The sequence below is a fragment of the Stegostoma tigrinum genome, chromosome 5 (assembly GCF_030684315.1).
Source record: "Stegostoma tigrinum isolate sSteTig4 chromosome 5, sSteTig4.hap1, whole genome shotgun sequence".
Taxonomy (NCBI): Eukaryota; Metazoa; Chordata; class Chondrichthyes; order Orectolobiformes; family Stegostomatidae; genus Stegostoma; species Stegostoma tigrinum.
The window spans coordinates 65,570,074-65,596,207 of record NC_081358.1 but is presented as its reverse complement, the minus strand read 5'-3'; the positions used below and the strand labels follow the sequence as shown (position 1 = coordinate 65,596,207).

Genomic DNA, 26,134 nt, shown 5'->3' with positions numbered 1-26,134 from the left:
GCACCAGATTTTAATGTGGTGTTGGTCCTGCTCTATATGCCAAAAAGTAACCTCATCCTCTAAGGTGCATCCCAAATCCAGCTCAACCTGCCATTATTTCACCACTCAAATAACTTCCATTTGGAGATAATCTATTCTGTAAACAAAGCAAACAAGCTTTTCCCTTTTAAAAAAAAATGACCATCTTGCATCTTATCTATGTAAATATTTATAGGCCACACTTTGTATCCATTGAACAAAAAAAATACACAGTCACAAATAGACCTCTGAGAAAAAAAAATGAAACTAAGAACTACTAATCTATCCAATTACCTTCAAGACTTGTCTGTCCAAGTGAATCCCTTCCCTCTATGTACTCACCTTGGTTTAATGTCAACCTGTCTTTTTGAGTAGTGGAACACCCTTACAAAAGACGCAAGGTGTATCATTATATGTCTTTATGCTGGTCAAGTCTTGATGATCAGTGAGATCCAACTATAATATCAGTTTGAAACCTGAATGAGGGAGCAAAGTCAGATTCTACAGAAGGCCAAATATGGCAGGAAAATGAATTTTTAAAAAATCTACCTAAGGTATCAAATTGGTCACATTTGACTTTAGGCTTTCTTGAGTGCTAAGAGGAGTGAGAATGCTTCTCTGGGCCTCATGAGGAAGCTTTGCGCCTTCCTTGCCATTTAACTGCCTTCCTCAGCATAATTGCATCCAGGACCTTCTCAACATGTACTTCAATCAAAGGCTGCACTTTAAGAATTCCTACTCCTGTCCGCCAGGTTTTGGAAGCTCAGCAAAGAATTTTATGGAAATTAAAGTTTTAGCAAAGATTTGTACCTCAGTTTGTGGGTGATGTTGTTGACTTGCTCGCCGAGCTGGCTTGTTATCCTTCAGACATTTCATCACCGTGCTAGGTAACATCATCAGGGAGGCCTCTGATGTAGCGATGTTGTTCTACTCCACTTGGAATTTATACTGCCCAGTCCATTATGGTGAGTAGCATCATTTCTGGTTTCGTTCTGAATGACTTTATATATGGGGTCCAATTCTATATGTTTGTTGATTGCATTACAGGTTGAGAATCATGCCCCTACGAATTCCCATGCATGTCTATGTTTAGCTTGAGCTACTATAGTTGTGTTATCTGAGTTAAAATGGTGGTCTTCATTGTCCGGGTGTACTGTTATTAAGGAAAGTTCGTCATGTCGTTTTGCTGCTAGCTGACGTTCATGTATTCTGATAGCTAATTTCCTTCCTGTCTGTCCGATGTAATGTTTGTGGCAGTCGTTGCATGGTATTTTATAAACCACATTGGTTCTACATGTTGTGGGAATGGGGCCTTTAATCCTTGTGTTTGTCATACGGTGGCTGCGGGCTTGTGTGCTACCATGATTCTTAGCGGTCTTAGGAGTCTTGCTGTCAGTTCTGATATGTTTTTGATGTAGGGCAATGTGGCCAGTGTGTTAGGGCATACTGTGTCATCTTGTTGTTGTCTATTTAATAGGCACCTGCGGATGAATTTGTGGGGATATCCATTCATAGTGAATATTTTGTATGGGTGCTCTTCTCTGTCCTGCATAGTTCTGGAGTGTTGCAGTGAGTCATGGCCTGTTTAAATAATGTCCTAATGCAGCTTTGTGGACCTTGTGGTAGTGGCTGTGGAAGTTGAGAATCGTGTCATTTTGCTGCTAGGTGTTCATGTATTCTGATAGCTAGTTTCCTCTCTGTCTGTCCGATGTAATGCTTGTGGCAGCTGTTACATGTTACTAACTATAATGATCCAGACAGTATATATTCCAAGCAGAGTAGAACAACATTGCTACATCGGATGCCTCACTGATTATGTTACCTAGCATAGTGACAAAATGTCTGAATGAAAACAAGCAAGCTCATCAAGCAAGTCAACAATCTCAAGTTTTTGGAATGTTGCCAGCTCTTAAGTTTGGATGGATATCGACATCCCTAAATTCCTTGAGTTCGCCACCAACTGTGGGGTCATATGCATTCCAATGAAGGCCAAATATTTTCATGAAATAATACATTGATTAACAGCAGCAATTCAAAGCAGTGATTTAAGAAAATTCATATTTTACAGGAAAGCATTTGAATAAACTGACAAATGAAATGCATTTTTAAATAGTGCCACATAACTGGTTAGGTATGTTTTGGAAAGATCTTATAAGCAAGATTTCAACTGAGATCTGGAAAATTTATTTCATTGGAATTATCTTATTCATAGTTTCTGCGCTGTCACTGATATAAAATTATTAACTATCTGTGTACTTTTATCTCTCCTGTAGGCCTTACAGCTGCAGTATCCCTTGTGTCCTTGGCCTGGGCCTTGGCTTCCTATCAGAAAGCTCTTCGTGATTCCAGGAATGATAAAAAACCCATCAGCTACATGGCTGTTATCATTCAGTTCTGCTGGCATTTCTTCAGTATTGCAGCCAGAGTCATCACCTTTGCCTTGTTTGCATCAGTTTTCCAGCTCTATTTTGGGATCTTCATTGTCTTGCATTGGTGCATCATGACTTTCTGGGTTGTTCATTGTGAAACAGAGTTCTGCATAACCAAGTGGGAGGAGATTGTATTTGACATGGTTGTAGGAATAATTTATATTTTCAGTTGGTTCAATGTTAAAGAAGGAAGAACTCGGTGTCGACTTTTTATCTACTACTTTGTAATCCTCTTGGAAAACACTGCCTTGAGTGCACTGTGGTATTTGTACCGAGCACCTCAAATAACGGACGCTTTTGCCATACCAGCTCTTTGTGTTGTTTTTAGTAGTTTTTTAACTGGAATCGTTTTTATGTTGATGTACTATGCCTTTTTTCATCCAAATGGACCAAGGTTTGGCCAGTCACAAAGGTTTGCTTGCAAGGAGCCTGCAGCCACTTTCAATCTGCCTGCAGAGACAGCAGCAAGTGCTTTGAGGCCTGTGGCCCAAAACAGGGAACAGAAATTCACAGAAAGAGATGGTAGCATACCTGTTTTTCAGGTTAGATCTACTGCACCCTCTACACCATCTTCTCGCACCCCAAGGATAGAAGAAACAGTGATCAAAATTGACCTTTTGAGAAACAAGTATCCGGCATGGGACAGACATGTTTTGGACAGAAGTCTACGAAAGGCTATCCTTGCTTTTGAATGGGCATCTTCTCCACCTCAACTTCAGTACAAGGATGAAGCCCTCATTGAAGAACGGTTGGAATATGAAACAACTCTGTAATAAGTTAACACATTGTTTTATTAAGAAAATCAGTTGCCAAACCAGACATTGAAAGTAGTCATAGATTTTCAATGTGTGCTGCAAGGAGTGTTATGGTAAACATATTCTTTATAAAGCAGATTTTGATGCACACATTAATTTAAGTGCTGTCTTCAGCATTAATGTTTATGAATTTGGTGAGGCAGACAAATATTACTATGATTATCATTTTCTTACAACTTTAATAATATGGTGCTAATTCATCTGCCAATAAAATTTACCAAATTGGTCTTCTCTGAGCCGTCAAGAATTCAAAATACATTATTTGCTGGCAGTATGAACATGCACATTTTCTAGTATCCAAGAATGCATAACATTTGCAAAATCTGTCTCTTCGATTTACGTAAGCAAGAGTTCAAGTTGTCTTTTTTTTATATATTGTGAACTATAGTTGGAAGTAACTTTTTAAATGGATAATTGTGATATTGTGAACTAATTTTATGCAGATGTTGAAAACAATCTTGGCAGCTTTCCATTCCAGATAATGTAATGGTGTGAACTGAAATGGATTTTAGTGTCTAAATACGTGTATAAAGCTTAAGTAAAAGTATCTGTACCAAAATACAACCCCGCACTTTGTGGCTGTTTAGTAATCTGATGGAACATATAGCCCCAAAATTTTAATATCAAAAAACGTAATGATCTCAGCGTAGAAGTCCAGAGAAAGTTATGAATTTACTAAGTCAGTCAAGATCTAATTTAGTTCCAACTTCTACAAATTCAGACACACTCTATTAGTGCATTGGGTGAAACTTATCCGCGTATAAAATAAGCACAGACTGCCAAACAGATTTCCAAACACTGGACACAGTTCTAGACAAACCCAGTTCTACTAACTGAGTATGATACTTCTTTCAATATTGGAAGCTCTATTGGGCTACAAATCCAGACTGGAGTCATTATTTGTGCAGTCAGAATGTGCACTCTATTAAAAGCGTAATAAATGGGCAAAACAGTTTGCAGACTGTTGCAAGAGAGGTTTGGTAAAATAATTTCTACTTTGTTGAGTATACAATGGCATTGCATTCTGTGGCAGCATAATTGTACAGATCAATTGTGAGTAATTGGTTGCGACTGTGGTAGGGAGAAGCTTTAAAATAAATTGCATTAGAAAAGGTTAATCTTGCTTGTCAGTAGATGCTGTTTTTACTTAACGTATAATATTTAATTTTTCATTATTAATAGTTATTAATACACGTGCTTTTGTCTGAAGAATCTAAATTCAAAGAGAATATGCAAAGAATAGGCTAGTGAAATTGTTCTGTCTTTTCAAAAACATGGTAACTAAGTAAGTTTTTATAAAGGATAAAAACTTGTTTACGGATTTTACATTTTTGATTAACTGAACATTGTATATTTTATATGTTAAAAGATGTTTTAATCAGTTAATTTAGTGCAAGATAAAACTCCTCCAATTTTCCATAATTTGCATCAATGTTCCAATTGTACACTATGCTATACATGTCAGCCATGGATATCTTAATGTGCAGATATTAAATGACCTCTATACCAAATAGGTTATTACTTGTCAATCTGTACTTCTACTCCTCTGGCAATATAATAATTCTGAAGCAGAAACTTTGGTCAATATTTCAAATACATAGCATACTACAGACAGACTGACAGTTATCAGAAATTCATTCAGCATGATTGCAGTTCAGGGAAATTAACTTGGAGGAAAATGGTTCATATTGCGCCATTTGATTAACTGATATATTCATCAATCAAATATATATCTGATTTGTTGACTACACTGTGTAGTTTTACAATCTTTACACAAAGGTATAAATTGCAGCAAAAATCATTTATTCTTTGTGCTTAAATTCATTTTCAAATAAACAATTTATAAAGTTACAAATTAGCAAATAAATGTTTGTTTGAATTTTTATTTATGACATTAATATACAAGTATATTATTGTGTCACTGGGCAGCGTTTACATTCTCTTGTTGTGAATATATGCTGAATTTCTACCCAAGATAGCCTTGGTGAACCATAAAAAAGGCCTTTCACTGGACAATGACTGCAATCTCTTACTTAATTAATCAACCACTCCAAGGAATTTTGCATTAAAGCCATGTTTCAAGGCACACATATTTTAATGCCAAACACTAGTAACAAACAAAAAATGTTGCTTAAAAGACTGAGGGTGTCAATCTTCACAGAAATTCTGCACTTCTGTCATAATAGGAAAGCCTGTTGTTTAATTTAGAATCATAGAATCCCTACAGTGTGGAAACAGGCCATTCAGCCCATCGAGTCCAGACCAAGCCACTGAACAGCATGCCACACAGATCTACCATCATCCTATCCCTACATTTCCTAAACTAGACACTATGGGCAATTTAGCATAACCAGTCCAGCTAACCTGCATATCGTTGGACTGTGGGAGGAAATCAGAGTACCCAGAGGAAGCCCATACAGACTCGGGAGAACGTGTAAACTCCACACAGACAAACTCCAGCACAGACTAGCAAAGCAGAATAATATAGCACCGAAGGAGGTCATTCAGCTCATCGTACCTAGGCCAGTTGTAAAAGAGCTATGTAATTACTGTGATTCCCTGCTCTCTCCCTACAGGCATGAAAGTATTTTAACCATAATAATCTACTGGTGACAGATATTATACGTTTCTGGGAATTTGACTTGAATCCCAAAATGTTCACACTGCGGACTTCTGAAAAAAAGCTACTTCCATATAGTATCCTGCAAAGTTACTTCATAATTAGTAGGTTTTTCTTCAATATTCTCTGTATGTGGTTTACTCGACTATTTATCCTGAAGACTTTGAGCATTAAGTTGTACGTTGTATTCTTTTCCAAGTCATCTTCACTCATTATCAGGCACTGACACTCTTTTGCTAACAATTTCCCTCAAACTTCATGACATTCTTATTACATTCTTATTTACACCTCAAGCTGTTTTTAAATCTTCAGTTCTCTTGATGGAAAGCTGGAATTAATACACTTCAGACTCTAGTATGATATTCACTGGAGGAATGAAAGCTTTAATTCTATTTATTATTCCCCAGTTGCATTAGCTTTATTGAAGAAGGGCTAAAATAATGCAGGAATGCCAGCTGGCCAAGTTATGGGAAAAACATTTGAGTCTAACTAAATACCATTATTTGCTAGCAGAGTAATGCTACCTCCAATCATTGGTGGGGAAAGGAATAAAAGCCTGTGGGTTAAATTGGGTAGTTGCTTAAGGAAAACAGACACACGTTCCATTGTAATGGAATATGAAGCCACTTTCACACATGCCTTTTTTTTAATGTTATTTCCATAGACCAAGGATACTCCCCCGTATGAATGGCTGGTTGGAAGTGAAACTACAACAATATAATGTCCTATGTTACATGTTTAATCATTTTTGCTCCAATTGTTATTATTAATATTCTAACCTATACAAAACGCATTCCCAAGATCTTGAGGCATGAGAAACAAAGGCAAGAGTTATTTTTAGTAGTTGGTAGCTAAACCTCCTAAACTCCAAACCAATGTAAGTACCTAGCCAGCTGGCTTGGGAAGTGGAAACATTGTGGATGGAGATAGGTTTCATGACTGCCAAGTGATTTCTCCAACACTTAAACTCAGGTCAGAAACTTGCCTGCAAGTTTGCTGACTTCAGAAGTCATCAGTACCAATGTTGTTGGGTGGGTGACATTCTGGATTGTTACACTTCTATTAGTTATCATGACTGATCACAAGATCTGAGGAAGTAGTTTCTTAATATCGCTTGTAGATTTAATCTATGATTATCACATCACCACCTACATTTTTGTTTGTTTGAATTGTATACATTTTTTGCGTACCAACAAGCTATGCTAACTCCACTGAAATTAAATTAAATTTTTATACTTCACTACTGTTAGAACTATAGAACCAGTCTTAGCCCATTTCACTCAGTAGATTCAGATTGGCTCCTTATTTAAGTGAAAAATAAGTTTGCAAGGTTTATAAAATGGTGGTCATTCCAATCCTGCCGCTTCCTCACTGCACTTGTTGCAGTAACATTCTCCCACATCTGAAAAGTTGTAACTTCATCTTTGCCAAGCACTTGTTTTTTCCTTCCAAGTTATTTGATTATCATTCCTATAATTGTGGAGGCTCCTTTTCAAGATCTCCCATATTGCTCACCTAGACAGAACTTGACACTAATTTTTTTTAAAATTCTCTCATGGGATTTTGGTATTGCTGGCTAGAAGCATTTATTGCCCATCCCTAGATACCAGTCAGAAGGTGATGGTGAGCTGCCTTAACTTGTTACAGTCCATGTACTATAGGTAGACATACAGTAGACCATTATAGAGGGAATTCCATGATTTTGACCGAGCAACAGTGAAGGAATTGCGACATATTTCTAAGTAGGATGGTGAATGACTTGGAGGTGATCTTGCAACTCATGGTTGATGTACCTGCATGTCCCTGCTACCCTTGACTTCCTAATTGGAGGTGATTGTAAGTTTGGAAGGTGCTGTCAAAGGATCTTTGGAGAATTTTGCAATGCACCTTATAGATCATACACACTGCTGCTACTGAATGTTGGAAATGGAGGGAGTGGTGGCTTGTGCATATGGTGCCAATCAAGTAGGCCCCTTCATGCTGGAAACTGTCATGTTGTTGGAGCTGAAATCATTCAGACAAATAGAGAGTATTCTATCACACCCTTGACTTGTGCTTTGTAAAGGATGGCTGGGCTTTGGGGAGTCAGGAGGTGATTTACTCACTGCAGTATTCTGAGCCTCTGAACTGGTCTTGTTGCCACTGTATTTATATGGTCAATGGTAAGCTCCAAGATGTTGATATTGGGAGATTCAGTGATGGCCATTGCCTGACATTTGTGTGGTGTGAATGTTACATGCCAGTTGTCAGCCAGCCCTGTTAATTGCTCAGGCCGGGTTGGTGGAGGACTTGCGTCTTGCAGATGTTCAGGGTGAGACCCATGCTCTCATATGCCCCTCTAAGGTTGCCAACAATGATCTGGAGTACATCCTCTGAGATTGCACATATGCAAGTATTATCTGTGTACTCCAGCTCGATGACACTGGTTGGGGTGACTTTGGTTTTGGCTTGAAAGCAGCACGGGTTGAATAATTTCCCACAGGTTCCATTTATGAGCTCCACTCCAGTGAGGAGCTTGTCAGCAGTGAGGTAAAGCATTACATTGAGGTAGATTGAGACCAATGTTCAGGCAACAATGCCGTCTGCTTGACACCAGCCCAAATGGGGAATGGGTCAGTGGTGGAGGCATTTGTCATTACCACAACTTACATGCCATTGTGTAGCAGACAAAGGATGGTTACAAACTAAATGGTGCAACCAAAGCAGAGAAGGGCTTTCTATGAGGCTTCCCAATTAATGGTATCAAAGCTTTTGTAAGTTTGAAGAAGGCCGTATACAAGGGTAAGTTCTCTTTTCTGCATTTCTCCTACAGTTGTCATGCTGCATGACCAACATGACAGTTCCCAAGCAGGTGCTCTGCTCCCAGCTTCAAAATACAGGGAAGCTCCAGGGACAGAGGAGACACTTTAGTTTTCCCTTTAGACCTCACTGGTGAAGTGCAACATTCAAAGAACAAAGAACAAAGAAAATTACAGCACAGGAACAGGCCCTTCAGCCCTCCAAGACTGTGCCGATCGAGATCATCTGCCTAAACCTGTCACCTATTTTCTAAGGGTCAGTATCCCTTGGCTCCCTGTCCATCCATGTACCTGCCCAGATACATCTTAAAAGACGCTATCATGTCTGCATCTACCACCTCCGCTGGCAACACGCTCCAGGCACCCACCACCGTCTGCGTAAAGAACTTTCCACGCGTATCTCCCATAAACTGTCTTCCTCTCACTTTGAACTCATGACCCCGAGTAATTTCGTCCCCCACTCTGGGAAAAAGCTTCTCGCTATCCACCTTGTCTGTACACATCATGATTTTGTAGACCTCACTCAGGTGCCCCCTCAATCTCTGTCTTTCTAATGAAAATAATCCTAACCTACTCAATCTTTCTTCATAGCTAGCGCTGTCCATACCAGGCAACATCCTGGTGAACCTCGTCTGCACCCTCTCCAAAGCGTCTGCATCCTTTTGGTAATGTAGCGACCAGAACTGTATGCAGTACTCTAAATGTGGCCGAACCAAAGTTTTACACAACTGCAACATGACCTGCCAATTCTTGCACTCAATACCCCGTCCGATGAAGGCAAGCGTGCCGTATGCCTTCTTGACCACTCTATTGATTTGCGTTGCCACCTTCAGGGAACAATGGCCCTGAACACCCAGATCTCTCTGTACGTCAATTTTCCCCAGGACTTTTCCATTTACTGTATAGGCTGCTCTTGAATTAGATCTTCCAAAATGCATCACCACGCATTTGCCCGGGTAAAACTCCATCTGCCATTTATCTGCCCAACTCTCCAATCTATCTATATTCTGCTATAATCTCTGACAGTTCCCTTCACTATCTGCTACTCCACCAATCTTCGTGTCATCTGAAACTTGCCAATCAGACCACCTATACCTTCCTCCAAATCATTTATGTATATCACAAACAACAATGGAACACTACTGGTCACAGGTCTCCAATTTGAGAAACCCCCTTCCACTACTACTCTCTGTCTCCTGTTGCCTAGCCAGTTTTTTATCCATCTAGCTAGAACACCCTGAACCCCAAGCGACTTCACTTTCTCCATCAGCCTGCCATGAGGAACCTTACCAAACGCCGTCCACGTATATGACATCTACAGCCTTTCCCTCATTAATCAACTTTGTCATGTCCTCAAAGAATTGCAATATGTTGGTAGGACATGACCTTCCCTGCACAAAACCATGTTGTCTATCACTGATAAGCCCATTTTCTTCCAAGTGGGAATAGATCCTATCCCTCAGTATCTTCTCCAGCAGCTTCCCTACCACTGACATCAGGTTCACCGGTCGATAATTACCCGGATTATCCTTGATGCCCTTCTTAAACAAGGGGACAACATTAGCAATTCTCCTGTCCTCCGGGACCTCACTCGTGTTTAATGATGCTGCAAAGATATCAGTCAAGGCCTCGGCTATTTCCTCTCTTGCTTCCCTCAATAACCTGGGATAGATCCTATCCAGAACTTGGGACCTGACCAATTTAAGGCCTTTTAGGATACCCAACACTTCCTCTCTACTTATGCCCACTTAACCTAGAGTAAGCAACTATCTATCCCTAACCTCAACATCTGTCATGTCTCTCTCCTTGGTGAATACTGATGCAAAGTACTTGTTAAGAATGTCACCCATTTTCTCTGCCTTAACGCATAACTTTCCTTCCTTGTCCTTAAGTGGACCAATCCTTTCTCTAGTTACCCTCTTGCTTTTTATATATGAATAAAAGGCTTTGGGATTTTCCTTCACCATGTTTGCTAAAGATATCTCATGTCCCCTTTAAGCCCTCTTAATTCCTCAGTTCAGATTCGCCCTACATTCCCGATATTCTTCCAAAGCTTCGTCTGTCTTCAGTTGCCTGGACCTTATGTATGCTTCCTTTTTCCTCTTAGTTAGTCTCACAATTTCACCTGTCATCCATGGCTCCCTAATCTTGCCATTTCTATCCCTCATTTTCACAGGAACATGTCTCTCTTGCACGCTAATCAACCTCTCTTTAAAAGCCTTCCACATATCAAGTGTGGATTTACCTTCAAATAGTTTCTCCCAATCTACATTCCCCAGATCCTGCTGAATTTTGGTATAGTTGGCCTTCCCTCAGTTTAGAACTCTTCCTTTAGGACCATTCTCATCTTTGTCCATGAGTATTGTAAAATGTACGGAATTGTGGTCACTATTTCCAAAGTAGTCTCCTACTGTAATTTCAACCACCTGGCCAGGCTCATTCCCCAACATCAGGTCCAGTATGGCCCCTTCCCAAGTTGGACTACTTACATACTGCTCTAGAAAACCCTCCTGGATGCTCCTTATGAATTCGGCTCCATCTTGACCCCCAACACTAAGTGAATCCCAGTCAATGTTGGGAAAATTAAAATCTCCCATCGTGCAGACACCTGGGAATCACTGGCCCAAGATGACCAGTGGCAGAGCAGCATCCAGGAAGGGGTCGAGCACCTCAAGATTTGCTGTCAGTAAATAGTGGAAGTGAAGCGAAAATAATGAAAGGTGCACACTGCAAATGTTAATGCCTCACCCATTCCTTCCTGTGACCATTTTCTGCCCTAAGTGTAACAGCCTATGCAGTCGCAATAGTCTGTGCAGCCACCTGTGGACTCACCCTGAAAGTGGAAGAGAGATATCCCATCTGTGAGGGACTGCCAATGAATTAATGAATATTACCCGGATCTTGTTGCATTTGAACATGGACTGCTTCAGTATATGAGGAGTCATGAATTGTGCTGAACATTGCATAATCCTTATTTTGGACTTTATGGTGGAGGGAAGGGCGCCAATGAAGCAGCAGAAGATGATTGGGCATAGGTCACTAACCCCTATGTACTCTTGTAGAGATGTCCTGGAGCTAAGATGACTGATCTCTAACAATCACAACCATCTTTCAATATGCCAGGTATGACTCTAATCTGTAGAGAGTTTACTCCCCATATCCCATTGATACCAGTTTTGCTAAGGTTCTGTCATGCCATGCTCTGTCAAATGCAAATCTGTTGCCAAGGTCTGTCATTCTCAGTTCACCTCTGGAATTCAATTTTTTTGACAATGTTTGAATCAAGACTGTAATAAGGTCAGGAGCTGTGTGGTCTAAATAAAAACAGAAGTTGCTGCAAAAGCTCAGCAGGTCTGGCAGCATCTTAGAAGAAAGCATCGGAGTCTTCAGTGACCCTTCCTCAGAGTTCTGTACATGTTCTGAGGAAGCGAGACCGGAACCAAACCATTAATTCTGATTTTTCTTCATAAATGCTGCCAGACCTGCTGAGTTTTCCAATAACCTTCTGTTTTTGTTCCTGATTTACAGCATTCTTTCAGTTTTTATTTAGCTGAGTGGTCTAGGCAGAACCCAAACTGGGCATCAGTGAGCCCAGTTGCTCAATAGATGTTGCTAGTTACAACACTTTTGATAACACCTTCCAACACTTTATTGATAATTGCGAGGAGACTGATCGGGCGATAGTTGGTTGGGTTGGATTTGTCCTGCTTTTTGTATACAAGACATAACTGAGAAAAATTTCAAATTGTCAGATGATCGTCAATCTTGTAGCACTGGAACAGTTTGGCAAGGGATGTGGCAAATTCTGGAACACAATGCTTCAGTACAATTGCTACAATGATATAAGGGCCAATAGCTTTTACATTATCGAGTGCCGCCAACACTTCTTGCTATCATTTAAATTAAATCAAATTGGCTCAAGTCTGGAATTTGTGATAACAAGGAATAGAGCTGGATGAACACAGCAGGGCAAGCAGCATCAGATGTGCAGGAAAGCTGACTGTTCGGGTCTGAACCCTTCTTCAGAAAAAGCTGCTTGGCCTGCTGTGTTCGCCTACCTTTACACCTTGTTTTCTCAGATTCTCCAGCATCAGCAGTTCCTACTATCTCTGAAAGGAATTTGTGATGCTGTGGATCACTGGAGGACGTCAAGATGGATCATCCACTTGGTACTTTCGGCTAAAAATTGTTGCGTTTGCTTCCGCCTTTAATTTTGTACCAATGTATTGGTTCTTCCATCATTGTGGATGGGATTACTTTTAGAACCACTTTATACAGTGAGATGTTCAAGTATCCACCACCATCATGGCAGTACTGGAGGCTTAGATCTGATCCTTTGGTTATGGGATTGCTTAGTTTTTTTTTCTATGAAAAGCTGCTTATGCTATTTGGCATGCAAGTAACTTGCAAGTAGTTATTTGGCAGCAAGTAGCTGTTTGGTAGCTTCAGGAGGTTGACAACTCATTTCTAGGCATGCCTACTGCTGCTACTGACAATTATAACAGAGTAGAATCTCTGTTCACCTGAGTCTAAAACCTGAGATCTCATTCACATACTCACAAAGGATTCACTCTAAAGTAGGAAAGGTATGAACATAGAACATGCCAGCTAGAAACTACCAGCTAGAATGTTTGCACAAAATCATGTTACTCTAACAGCTAAGAGGAGACTCAATGTGACTACCTATGAAGATAACCACAAGTTTCATCAAAGAGGTCGATTTATTTAGGTCTTAAAACAGATGCACAAAATTCAGCCCTTGAATCCTTCTGTTTTCTGCTGCAGCAAGATTCTGGAACTGATCACTTATTCCAAATAATGATTTGAAGTCTCTTAAGGGGGAGGTGATAGCCTAGTGGCATTATCACTGGACTGTTAATCCCGAGACCCAGATAACATTCTGGGGGCCTGGGTTCAAGTCCCACCATGGCAGATGGTGGAATTTGAATTCAATAAATACCTGGAATTAAGAATCTGATGATGACCATGAGTCAATTGTCAGGGGAAAACTTATCTGGTTCACTCATGTCCTTTAGGGAAGGAAACTGCCATCCTTACCTGGTCTCATCTCCATGTTACTTCAGCCCCCCTCTGAACTGCCCTCTGGGCAATAAATGCTGCCTAGCCAGAGATGCACCCATCCCTTGAATTAATTTTTTAAAAAAGTCCCAGTGGGGAAAACAGCTGCTCTCATGCATGTATGTGAAGTTTTTTACAGGACTAGCCTTGGAATCTTGTAAAGCATCCACTTGGTGTAAGTACAAGAAAAGGAAGATCTACCTAAAAGCCCGCAATGCCACAATTCTGCATATGGATATTCCTTGATCTCTCCACATGGCTTTTGACCGCTTTAGGATTTCAGGCTGCTGATCTTCTGATAGGATAATGAAAGTCAGGAGTGAATCACCAATTTCTTCTCTCTATCACAACCTTTCCTTTACTTTTTCATGGTTAGAACACCTGCAAACATTTGTGTGATACACCCTTGGAGCTTCAAATATGAAACCTTTCACATTTTCTCACTCGTCTTATCTTGTTTCCCTAAATTTTAAACACTGGTTACACTTTGGCAGACATTATTAGCCTTGTCTTTTTGATTGGCTTCTCAAATAAAAATCTTTGCTACTACCAATCCAATGGCTACCATTCATGTGCAACAACACAGATTCACCAGTCAGACCTGTGCTGCAGCTTGTTTTTATTGTCCTATGTCCGTAAAGCAAAGCCAATAGGATATATAAGGAGGTTTGTATGAAATCAAAAATTTCAAAAAAATTAAAGACTTTACAGTCTTCCTAAACTAAAACTTGTAATCTGTTTCATTAACCAAATTGTTATGATGGGGAATGGCCAAACCCTTCTGATAATGAAACACAAACACAAGCCCCAATCTGTTTGACAGGAATAGGGGTTCACCTCTAATAATTATTCCCTAAACAGCCAAACAAGCTCATCTTTCCACTCATTATATTTTAAAAGAGTGATTAAAAAAAAGAAAATCCCTGATCTCCACTTTACAAGTAACAAGGAACAATTTACTTATTCAACCCAACAATGAACAAATTAACAAAATTACTGACAAACTGACAATTCCCCCCAAACTACTAACTACTCCCTAAATGGTCTAAATTCCATTGGAATGCATTTAAATAAAGACAAGTCCCATTAATATAAACACAATTAATAAGAAGCAATAAATTATAACTTAATCTCTCCAAGTTTGCACAGACTGTCTTCTGGAATATGCTGTAATCTCTGCTCTCTTCACAAATGCCTTTTTTCCATTAATTCTGCTGTCAGGAATGTTTTAACTCTACAATTTCTTCAATGAGGACATTGAGCTAAAATACCATGGCACCTTTGATTAAATGGGCTTTCTCAGAGAGCTGAATAGTGCTAACTCTGGCAGGTGGTGGATGGCTGTCCTCGATTTTCCAAATGTGTTATATACCTGTAATGACATAATAAAATGCTTATAATATGATTGGCTTCATGTTGTCAACACCATAAGATTTAAATTAATTTGACTTTATGTATCTAGGTGCTCTGTTTAAATTAATTGAATTCAAACTCGTGGTCACAACAGCAAAACAAGACTCCTGTTTTGCTGCTACCTGTAAGGCTTTTTTGATAAACTTGTTTTGCTTTTTGAGGTTCTCTATACTAGCAAGTTCACCTGCTGCTCACAGACATATATGTTTTTTTAAATTTCTAACTCCAGACAAAGCACAAATTTCTTCAAGGAACCACACAGTTTAGTTTCCTGTCTTCCATTTCACAATAATTCTACCCAACCTCGTAACAGAATAACGTACCATTATTTATCTGAAATATGCATAATGTGTTGTCCCTGCATAAATTATATAATTGTGGTAGTAAGGGCAAAGTATTCTCTGAACATAGCCATAGACAGCAACAACTTCAGATTGGCCATGTTAATGCTGAGATTTTGTCACGTGAGATGGAATAGTTAAAAATATTGTGAATACTACGTTAGCTGTTACTTTATGTCATTGGATCTTTTTAGGTTTTTTTTCAAAACCCCTTTTGTATTATAGCCAAAGTTTGCTTTTGAACAAGAAAAAACCTTGTGCTCAATATTCTACCTAGATCCATACCACTGTACAAAACAGGAAGAGGTGTAGGTCATTCAGTCCTCAAGCCTGCTCCACCATTCAGCAGGATCATGGCTGATCAGACAATCCTCACATCTACTTTCCTACCATTTCCAATAACCCTTGATTTACCTACTGATCAACAATCTATCAACCTTAGTCTTAAATATACATGTGGACTCAGCTCCCGCAGCTGTTTGTGGTAAGGAGTTCCAAAAACTCACAACTCTCTGAGAGACAAAATTCTTCCTCATCTCAGTCTTAAACTAGTGGTTCTTTATTCTGAGACTGTGCCCTCTGGCTCCAGACTCTCCCAAAATGGGAAACACCCACTCAGCATGTTTTAAACAGATCATCTCTCATTCTTCTGACCTCCAGTGACTACAGTTCCAACCTGTTTGACCTTTGATCATAACAGAATTTCTCCATACTAGGGATCATACCAGCAAACCTTCTCTGAATTCCCTGCAATTAAATTATACCTTTCATTAGGGTACTAAAACTGCTAACAGTACTCAAAATGTGGTCTCATCAGCACCTTGTACTGTTGCTCTAAGATTTCCCTACACTTAAACTCCAACCCATCTGAAATAAGGGTCAAAATTCCATTAGCCTTCCCATTTACCTGCTGCACCTGTGTGCTAACTTTCTGTGTTTCATGCACTAATACCTCCAAGTTCCTTTTTATTGCAGCTTTCTACAGTTTTTCTCCATTTAGGTAATACTCAGCACTTTTGTTCTCTCTTCTAAAATGAACAGCTTTATTTTTTCCCATACTATACTCATATGCCAACTTTTTACCCACTTACTTAGCCTATCAGTATCTTTGTATAAGCTGTTTGTATCGCTTCACATTTTCCCATGTTTATGTGGATTTCCACTGGGTGCTCCAGTTTCCTCTGATAGTCCAAAGATATGCAGGTTATATGAGTTGGCTTTAGTAAATGTGTTAATCTGGCAGGGAGGGTGGGGATCTATGCCTGGGTGGGTTGGAGTGGGCTGGTCTCTGAGAGTAGCTGCAGACTCAATGGGCCATTAGCCTCTTTCAGCATTGTAGGAATTCTACAATTCTATAATGTTTTGTCAAGGAATGCCTTCTGGAATTCAAAATACAACATAGTTACTGGTTTTCCTCCGTCCACTCTAGTCGAGACTTCCTCAAAACACTTAAATAAATTAGTCAGACATGATTTTTCTTTCACAAAGCATTACTGGTTCTGCCTGATTCGATCATGATTTTCCATATGTTCTATTACTTCCTTAATAATTTATTCCAATACATTTCCAACAATAGAAGTTAAACAAATTGACCGATAGTTACCTTTTGCCTGTCTCACTTATTGGAGTGTCACATTAGCAGTTTTCCAATCATCTGGTATTTCTCTAGAATCCAAGGAATTTTGGAAAATTACACCCAATACATCCACTATCTCTGTAGCTATATTGTTTAGGATCCTTACACTATTTCTTTTGTTTCAGAGATAGTTAGAACTGCAGATGCTGCAGAATCTGAGATAACAAGGTGTACAGCTGGATGAACACAGCAGGCCAAGCAGCATGGTAGGAGCAGTAAAGCTGACCCCTCTTCAGAGTCTAGACCCGAAATGTCAGCTTTCCTGCTCCTATGATGCTGCTTGGTCTGCTGTATTCATCCAGCTCGACACCTTGTTATCTCACTATTTCTTTTGTGATAGTGATGATACTTAATTCCCCTGTACTCTTTGGTATTAATGGAATGCACAAAATAGCTTCCTCCATAAAGACTGATGCAAAATATCTGTTTAACACTTCTACCATTTCCTTGTTACCCGAAAAAGTCTCCCCAGATTCATTTTCTAAAGGGTCTGTGTTCACTTCGATCTCTCTCTTCCTATTTATATATTTAAAGAAACTCTTATTGTCAATTTCTATATTCCTGTCTTGTTTGCCCTCATAGTTTATTTACTCTGGCTTTATTATCTTTTGCTGGATTGTGAAATTATCCCGGTCTTTGGGGCTATTACTGACTTTGGTCTCCTTATATTCATTTACTTTTAACTTATTATTGTCCTTAATTCCCTTGGTTAACAATGGTTGGTTATCCCTCTCTTTCTTCCATACTGAGATATATTTTCACTAAGAATCATGAATTAGCTCTTTAAATGTCTACCACTGCTTGCTACTATTCTTGTTCCTCTATCTTCCCAGTCACTTTAACTAACTCGAACCTCACCCTTTGGCATTTAAAAAAAAATTTAAGTTAAACACAAGTTACTCACCCAAGTGTCTAACACTTAAACTGAATGTTAAATTTTATCATGTTAAGATCACAACTTCCCAGAGGATCTCTTACTCAAGTTACCTCATTTACTCAAAATTCTATCTTGTAGGGAGTGATAAAGAATTCAGTGGGTGAAAGAAGAGAAGATTTTCTTCTCATCTCTTCCCTAAGGGGAAGTTTGAGGATTTATGGATACCCTTCCAATGCATAATTGAATTTGTTAAGTGGATGCCATGTCTGTGTATAGGCTTCCCAAATGCCCCAATGTGCCTGAAAAGAAAGGTAATCAATTCTGGGGGAAAGTATCATAATGAAACTGGAACCTTCTGGATCCGTTCCTAATTTGTACTGTTTATGCATTCATCTCAAACAGGTGAATCATCCTGTAAAATTCTAGCATCCCCTCAGAATGGTCATTGACTTTATTGATTTTTGTATTTCAATTGCATCTATTTTCAGTCAGGGCCTCAAGGTCTGGAATTACTTCAATGAACCTCTTTAACTTCAATCTTCATCTCCACCCACTTCAAAACCTCCATTAAAATACATTTCCATAAGAAGCATTCCATCATGCATCATAATATATTGCTCTTTGGTTCGGCATTGTTTTTGTTGCACTTCTATGGGAAGTTTTCCATGTCTACGGATCTAAATAAATGCAAGTTATTACTGTTATTACTGCACACATTCCACCAATGAAGAACTCATGCATCTAAAGTGATAAGCTTATCTCCAGATCCAGTTTTTGTTTAATCTTGTTCAAATAATAAATTTAAAATGCTGGGTTACAATACCTCCCCTACTAACTAACTAGGCTTAGGACTTTTTTTAGAACTCAGAACCCCAATCAATATAAGACTGAAATTAAAGAGGTATTCTCTTATTGACAGCCTGTGGCATTAGAACAAAGAACACTAGTGGAACAGGTTTTCAGCCCTCCAAGCCTGCACCAACATGCTGCCCATCACAATTAATACCCCCTAACACTTCTGGGGACTGTACCCCTGGATTCCCATCATAGTCATATATTTGTCTAAACGACCTTTAAAAGTAACTCTAGTATCTACTTCCACTACTTCGCCCGGCAGCGGGTTCCAGACACCCACTACCGTCTGTGTAAAAAAACTTGTCTTTCAATTAATGATAGTGATACACTCCTGATTCTATGATCCCAATTAGAGGGCTAGCAATTCTGACATCCTAATAGTCTACCAGAAAAGATGGCTTTTGTGGGACAAGCAGAAGCCCTGGAGGGTGCTCTTGAAATGCTTAATAAAGGTTAAAATTTAAGGGACTGACATGGTAGATTCCACTGTTCCAAGGGAAAACCCTTCCTGGCAGATATTTGGGGTCACAGGGCTGCTTTTCATGCCTGCCACCCTTCTTTCATTGTGGAACATCTTGGTCCCAAAAAGCTGAATCTTCTCTGGCAGTGAATGACATGGGGATTGACAAGACAGTTAGAAAATTGCATGAAATCAGCAATAATCAGATTCCCAAAATCGATAGCAAACTATCTCATTTTCCAACCATGACTCAAGGTGGTCACATGTGAATAGCAAGAGGCCTTTTTACAAGCACTAACATCCTCATTTTACATTATCTCACCTCAGTGAATATAACTTATATTCTCCAACCCACCAGAGAGAAACTCGACAGAGGCATTTTCCGGCAAGAGATTGAGAGCAGTAATCTAGCAATTTCAGCTTGCTGCTTGCTCATCTAGATCAACATCTTGGACAACGTCTCACCCATGCCTCAGAGCACACTCCATGTGCAGCAATCACCATCACCTTCCCATGTCGATTTGCAATGTTTCCATGGATATCACCAAAACTGACATTTGTTTTGGTGGAGATGGGCTTGGGAAATAGCTCAGTGCCATCTAACCACCAGGAGAAAAAATTAGTGGTGAGCCAGGAACAAACCTGCCCCAAACTCATAAAGCATTGTGGCCTCGCTGAACAACTACTGTGTGGGATGCCCACTCACACCAACACACAAGTACATGCAGTGGAAGCCTGTAAGATTCAGTCTAAATAGATACACATGTTGAAAATAACAAAACTAAAACAAAGAACTGTGGATGCTGGAAATCTGAAAGAAAAATAGAAATTGCTAGACGCTCAGCAGATCTGACAGCATCTATGGAGAGAAAACAGAGTTAATGTTTTGAGCATGGTGACCCTTCTGAATTTTTCTGAAGAAGGGTCACTAGACTGTAAATGTTAACTCTGTTTTCTTTCTCCACATGCTGCCAAACCTGCTGAGATTTTCCAGCAATTTGTTCTCATTGAAAATAATTAAACCTTTTATAATGTAGAATGCCCAGTTCCAAAATGATCAAATGAATGAACTGAGATAACAAGGTGTAGAGCTGGATGAACACAGCAGGCCAAGCAGCATCAGAGAAGCAGGAAAGCTGACATTTCAGGTCTAGACCCTTCTTCAAAAAGGGTTTTTCTGAAGAAGAGTCTAGACCAGGAGCTTTCCTGCTCCTCTGATGTTGGTTCGGCTCTACACCTGTTATCTCAGATTCTCCAGCATCTGCAGTTTCAACTATCTCTAAATGAATGAGCTGCTTTGATTTGTGCAGATTCAATTTTGCATACAGACTTCAGCATACAACTTTATTGTTTACTAACTGCGTTTGAATTCACAACATTTTTCAAGTATTAGGTGTTGTAATGAGTCACATTTAATTTGCATTTTGAATGAATGTGCCAACAGGTTTGTTCTCTGTAAGAAATATTCCAATCTTCTTTTTAATTCAGTGATAAAATTTTAATAAATCCACTTTGTTATTTGATTGTAAGACAGTCATTACAACTTGCATGCTTGTTTTTTAGTGTTTACCATTGTCATATTGGAACCTAAGTCATGTTGAACACGTGACTTCCTAGTCCTTTAACTTAAGTTGCAATTGCTTTTCCAATTCATTTGGTAATAGTAGTCATTGTAGCAATTTTTATATCTAAATTTATCTTCAATTAGTTCCACATGATCTAATGTAATTAGAATGTTGCTATTTTCTATCCTCTTACACAGACAATACTATTACATCTGTGAAGTTGCTATTTTCAATCTCGTGATAATGTAATTTGGTGATATTCAATAACAAAAAAACAGGGAAATGGAAAAAGAAATTCCATGGGAAATGTCAATCAGAGTTTTGACTGTCAGAAATCCATATTGGATATTTGCGTATACAATTACCCTGAATTACTCTGTTTGGCTACCAAATTTTCAATACGTCGTCCCACCAGGCAAACTTCTCCAGGTGTAGTGTGGACTCAAAGGTATTCCCAGTTTCTTTCCATTTTATTTGTTTTACCATGAAAGAACTCACTGAATGCATTTAAAATGAAGTCACAATTTAATTGTGTTAAATTATAAACCACTGTTCTTTTCTATAATGCTCAGTTGATTTGTTTCTCCATTCTGTGATAGAACATAGAACATAGAACAGTACAGCACAGAACAGGCCCTTCAGCCCACAATGTTGTGCCGACCATTGAACCACATGTATGCACCCTCAAATTTCTGTGACCATATGCATGTCCAGCAGTCTCTTAAATGACCCCAATGACGTTGCTTCCACAACTGCTGCTGGCAACGCATTCCATGCTCTCACAACTCTCTGTGTAAAGAACCCGCCTCTGACATCCCCTCTATACTTTCTATATTTTCCTTCTACTACCACTCGCTGTCTTCTGTTGGCCAGCCAATTCTGTATCCAAGCAGCTAAGTTCCCCTGTATCCCATTCCTCCTGACCTTCTGAATGAGCCTACCATGGGAAACCTTATCAATTGCCTTACTGAAGTCCATATACACCACATCCACAGCTCGACCCTCATCAACTTTTCTAGTCACATCCTCAAAAAACTCGATAAGGTTTGTGAGGCATGACCTACCCCTCACAAAGCCGTGTTGACTGTATTTGATCAAGCCATGCTCTTCCAGATGGTCATAAATCCTATCCCTCAGAATCCTTTCTAACACCTTGCAGACGACAGACGTGAGACTTACTGGTCTGTAATTGCCAGGGATTTCCCTATTTCCCCTACAGTTATCTACAGTTTTAATAGGAGTCTGCAGAATATTTAATAAACACAGGCAAGCAGCAGGAGAACTAAATTGACCTCAGAATCTGTGGGCTCGGAAGAAAATAAGATCACCAAGAACTAACACTCCTACTTGCTGTTCCTAGAAAGTGCACACACATACACATGACGTAAAATGGGATCAGCTTCAGCTGGCTGCTCCCACAGATCAAAAAGGCTGCTGACACTCAATGAAGTTGACACGTGATTTCCTCTTCTGGAAACCCCTAGCTCAGGAGAGGTCAGAAGTTCAGGAGACAGGGGAAAAATTTAAAACTTAAAAACTTTTAAAAAATACTCCAACATAAATTGACTCTCTAAGAATAACAACTTATACTTCCCTACAAAGCATTAGTAGAGGCATTTATGTTCGCATCTGTTTATACATTGTTGACAAATCATGGTTTGCATTATCATTGCCAGCTTCAGTAAAGGAGTGGCAGCTATATATAAAAAAACTATTTTCATTATAAGCAATTAAGTTTTATTAAACAAAAGTAATGTTATAATGAGAACAGTCAAAATAAGTCTTCTGTGTCTTTTGTGTAAAATGCTTTTTATGTAAAAATGTTAATAAAGAATTCTGTGATATTAAGCAGTTTTGAAATGTTTGAACTGGTAGCTAATTATGTCCATGGTTGCACTTCAACTTAACCTCTACATTGTCTGATGAATTAGTGATGTACTATGAATATAAATATTATGTATGATACTTTGCGTAACAGATGGGGTCATGTTGTTTTGTTTTATTTGTGCAATGGGTTTTGTACCTTTTCATTTTACATGGTGCACTGTAAATATGCATCTTTAAATTTTCAGAGTCTTAGCTTCTTATAACTATGTTGTTTTCACCTTGAATGTTAATTCCATGCCAGCAATGCAAAATAGTAAAACTGAAGAGTTTTTAGAAATAATTTCCCCTTTATTGACATGCTATGGTAGAAATATGCTTTCATTTCTTTATCCTGTCAAAGATTTTGCCACCAAAATAATAAGACCTTCTTTAATACTGTTATAACCCAATAACTATATGTGTATTGGATAACTAGAGGAAATTGAATGTATCATATAACATGAAGTCAAGTCATTCTGGAAGGTAGCAAACACAAAACTGCTAAAAGACATGCATCATTCAAAAATTTTAATCCGTGCAATTTCATTCCGGAGACTTGAGCTGGTAGTGAAACATTTACTTTGCATGCATTTTTTTATTATTGCAGCTGCTGTGATTAGTTTATTTTGAAAATTTTCCCATTAAGAATCTGATTGTGTGTTATCAAATTGCTAACAAGATGGAACTTGCATTGCCTTCTCCTTTTCAATTGCTCTAAATCCTAATCAAATCAGTCACCGAATTATATAACTAAATGTAGGTGGATGGGTTTTCTAATCACAAGCATTAGAACTTCCTGAATTCAAATAAAAACCGTGCTGGAAATATTCACCAGGTTTGGCATCATCTGTAGAGAGAGAAACAACATTATCACTTTGAGTTTTCTTCAGAGTAAGAAGGGATTAATTTATGCTGAGTAATGTATACTCTGTCAGAACTGAAATCTATACTGTATTTTGTGACTATGTCAAGTAATGGAGTACTTCAGAAACCAGAGTACACAATTTGTCCGCAGGTCCCACACATATGCAGAGTTTGGATCTTCTAGGCTGAATGTGATGTGGAATGTAATATAATTCAGTACAGCTGCCCCAAACCATGATATGGGGGTGCCAGTTTTGGACTGGTGTGAACAAAGTCATAAGTCATATGACACCAGATTATAAATCCAGTAGGTTTATTTTCAACCATAAGGCTTTTGGAGCACTTTGGATCAGAGATCTGAAAGCTTGGGATTTTTTTTTAGATTAGACTCCCTACAGTGTGGAAACAGGCCCTTCGACCCCACAAGTCCACACCACCCCTTGAAGCATCCCACCCAGACCCATCCCCCTATAACCCACACACCCCTGAACACTATGTGCAATTTAGCATGGCCAATCCACCTAACCTGAGCACCCAGAGGAAACCCACACAGACACAGGGAGAATGTGCAAACTTCACACAGACAGTCGCCCAAGGCTAGAATTGAACCTGGGTCCGTGGCGCTGTGAGGCTGCAGTGCTAACCACTAAGCCACCGTGCTGCCCCATATTTTAATATGACCTGTTAAACTATAACCTGGTGTTATGAGACTTCTGACTTCATGTTTGCCATATACTGGCATGGAAGCAAAATCTGTAATTCAGTTGCATTCTTAAAAAAGCAAAGCTTATTGTTTAAAATCAGAAGATCAAACGTCTTTAGAAACATATTGAAGTATGGAAATTAACAGCAGGAATAGGTCATTCAGCCGAACAAGCCTGCTCTGCCATTCAATATGATAATAACTGATCCTCTAACATTTATTTATTCGTATAAATAAGTCTATAATTTTCAGCTGCTGTACTACGAATGATAGTCTTCACCTAATGTTTCAGTTATCAAATTATTTTGAAAGCTTTTGAGCCTTAAATGCATATTAGTCATGTTCAGTACTAAGTTAGGCTGTAAAGGAAAATAATATACCAGAGATATTGTTGTGACTAATATTATATTATTAGTTATATTAGGATTTATTCTTTATCATTTTCAGATTTCAATTAACATAAAAGATTTATAAAATATGATTTCAAATGTAGATTTCATCCGAAGCATGATGTTAAAATCATATTTTTCTAATCCTGTAACACTTTTGGCTGTAAGTTACTTGTTGCATAGTTTAGTTTTCAACAAATTTTTAGATATCATTTTAAATACCAGTGCTACGATTCCAAGACCAAACTATTCTCTCCAAAAGAGTCATAATGTTGTAGAGCTGTACATCATGGAAACAGACTCATAAGTACAACTCATCCATGCCAATCAGATATCCTAAATTAATCTAGTCCCATTAGCAAGCATATGGCCATATTCCTCTAAACCCCTCTTTTTGCACCCATCCAGATTCCTTTTAAAAGCTGTAATTGTACAGCCTCCACCACTTCCTCCGCCAGTTCATTCCTTATGTTCATCATCTCTGTGTGAAAAAGTTGTTCCTTAGGTCTCTTTAAAATTTTTTCCTTCTCACCTTACAACCATGCTGTCTAGTTTTGGACTCCCCTAACCTGGGAACAAGTAATTGGCTATTTAGCCTATACATGCCCTTGATGAATTTAAAAACTTGCATAAGGCCACCCCTCAGCCTTTGACACTCCAGGGAAAATAGTCCCAGCCTATTCAGACTCCCCCAGTAGCTCAAACTCTCCAAACCTGGCAAGATCTTTGTAAGATAATGTGCTGTGAAGCTGGATGAACACAGCAGAGCAAGCAGCATCAGAGGAGCCAGAAAGCTTGACGTCTTGGGTCGGGGCCCTTCTCCAGAAATGGGGGAGGGGAAGGGGATTCTGAAATAAATAGGGAGACGGGGGAGGCGGATAGAAGATGGATAAAGGAGAAGATAGGCTGAGAGGAGACAGACAGGTCAAAGAGGCAGGGTTAGAGCCAGTGAAGGTGAATGTAGGTGGGGAGTTAGGGAGGGGATAGGTCAGTCCAGGGAATTTGGACAGGTCAAGGGGGTGGGATGAGGTTAGTGCATAGGGGATGGGGGTGGGGCTTGAGGTGGGAAGAATAGTTAGGGAGGCGGGGACTATCTGTGCTGGTATTGGCATGTGGTCTGGGAAGGGGAGATTTGAAGCTTGTGAAGTCCACATTGATACCATTGGGCTGCAGGGTTCCCAAGTGAACTATGAGATGTTGTTCCTGCATCTTTCGGGTGGCGTCATTGTGGCAATGCAGGAGGTCCAGGATGGACATGTCGTCTGAGGAGTGGTGGGGGTGAGTTGAAATGGTTTGCAACTGGGAGGTTGTAGGTGTTTGTTGCGAACTGAGCGCAGGTGTTCCGCAAAGCGGTCCCCAAGCCTCCATTTGGTTTCCCCGATGTAGAGGAGGCAACAACGGGAACA

At 39.3% G+C, this 26,134-nt stretch overlaps 1 protein-coding gene and 1 long non-coding RNA gene across 2 annotated transcripts in view; one reads left to right on the top strand and one right to left on the bottom strand.

Annotated features, from left to right (window-relative positions):
* The window catches only part of xkr4 (XK related 4), a 358,022-nt gene extending 352,972 nt beyond the window's left edge, over positions 1–5,050 (top strand). The window contains exon 3 of the mRNA XM_048528449.2: positions 2,292–5,050. Coding sequence (XP_048384406.1) covers positions 2,292–3,220 — 929 coding nt within the window. The 3' untranslated portion in view covers positions 3,221–5,050. The remainder of the gene's footprint in view (positions 1–2,291) is intronic.
* A 17,667-nt stretch (positions 5,051–22,717) lies between these two features.
* Positions 22,718–26,134, bottom strand: part of LOC125451493 (uncharacterized) — a 66,985-nt gene continuing 63,568 nt past the window's right edge. Inside the window, exon 5 of the long non-coding RNA XR_007247314.2 lies at positions 22,718–23,619. This is a non-coding gene — a long non-coding RNA (uncharacterized LOC125451493). The remainder of the gene's footprint in view (positions 23,620–26,134) is intronic.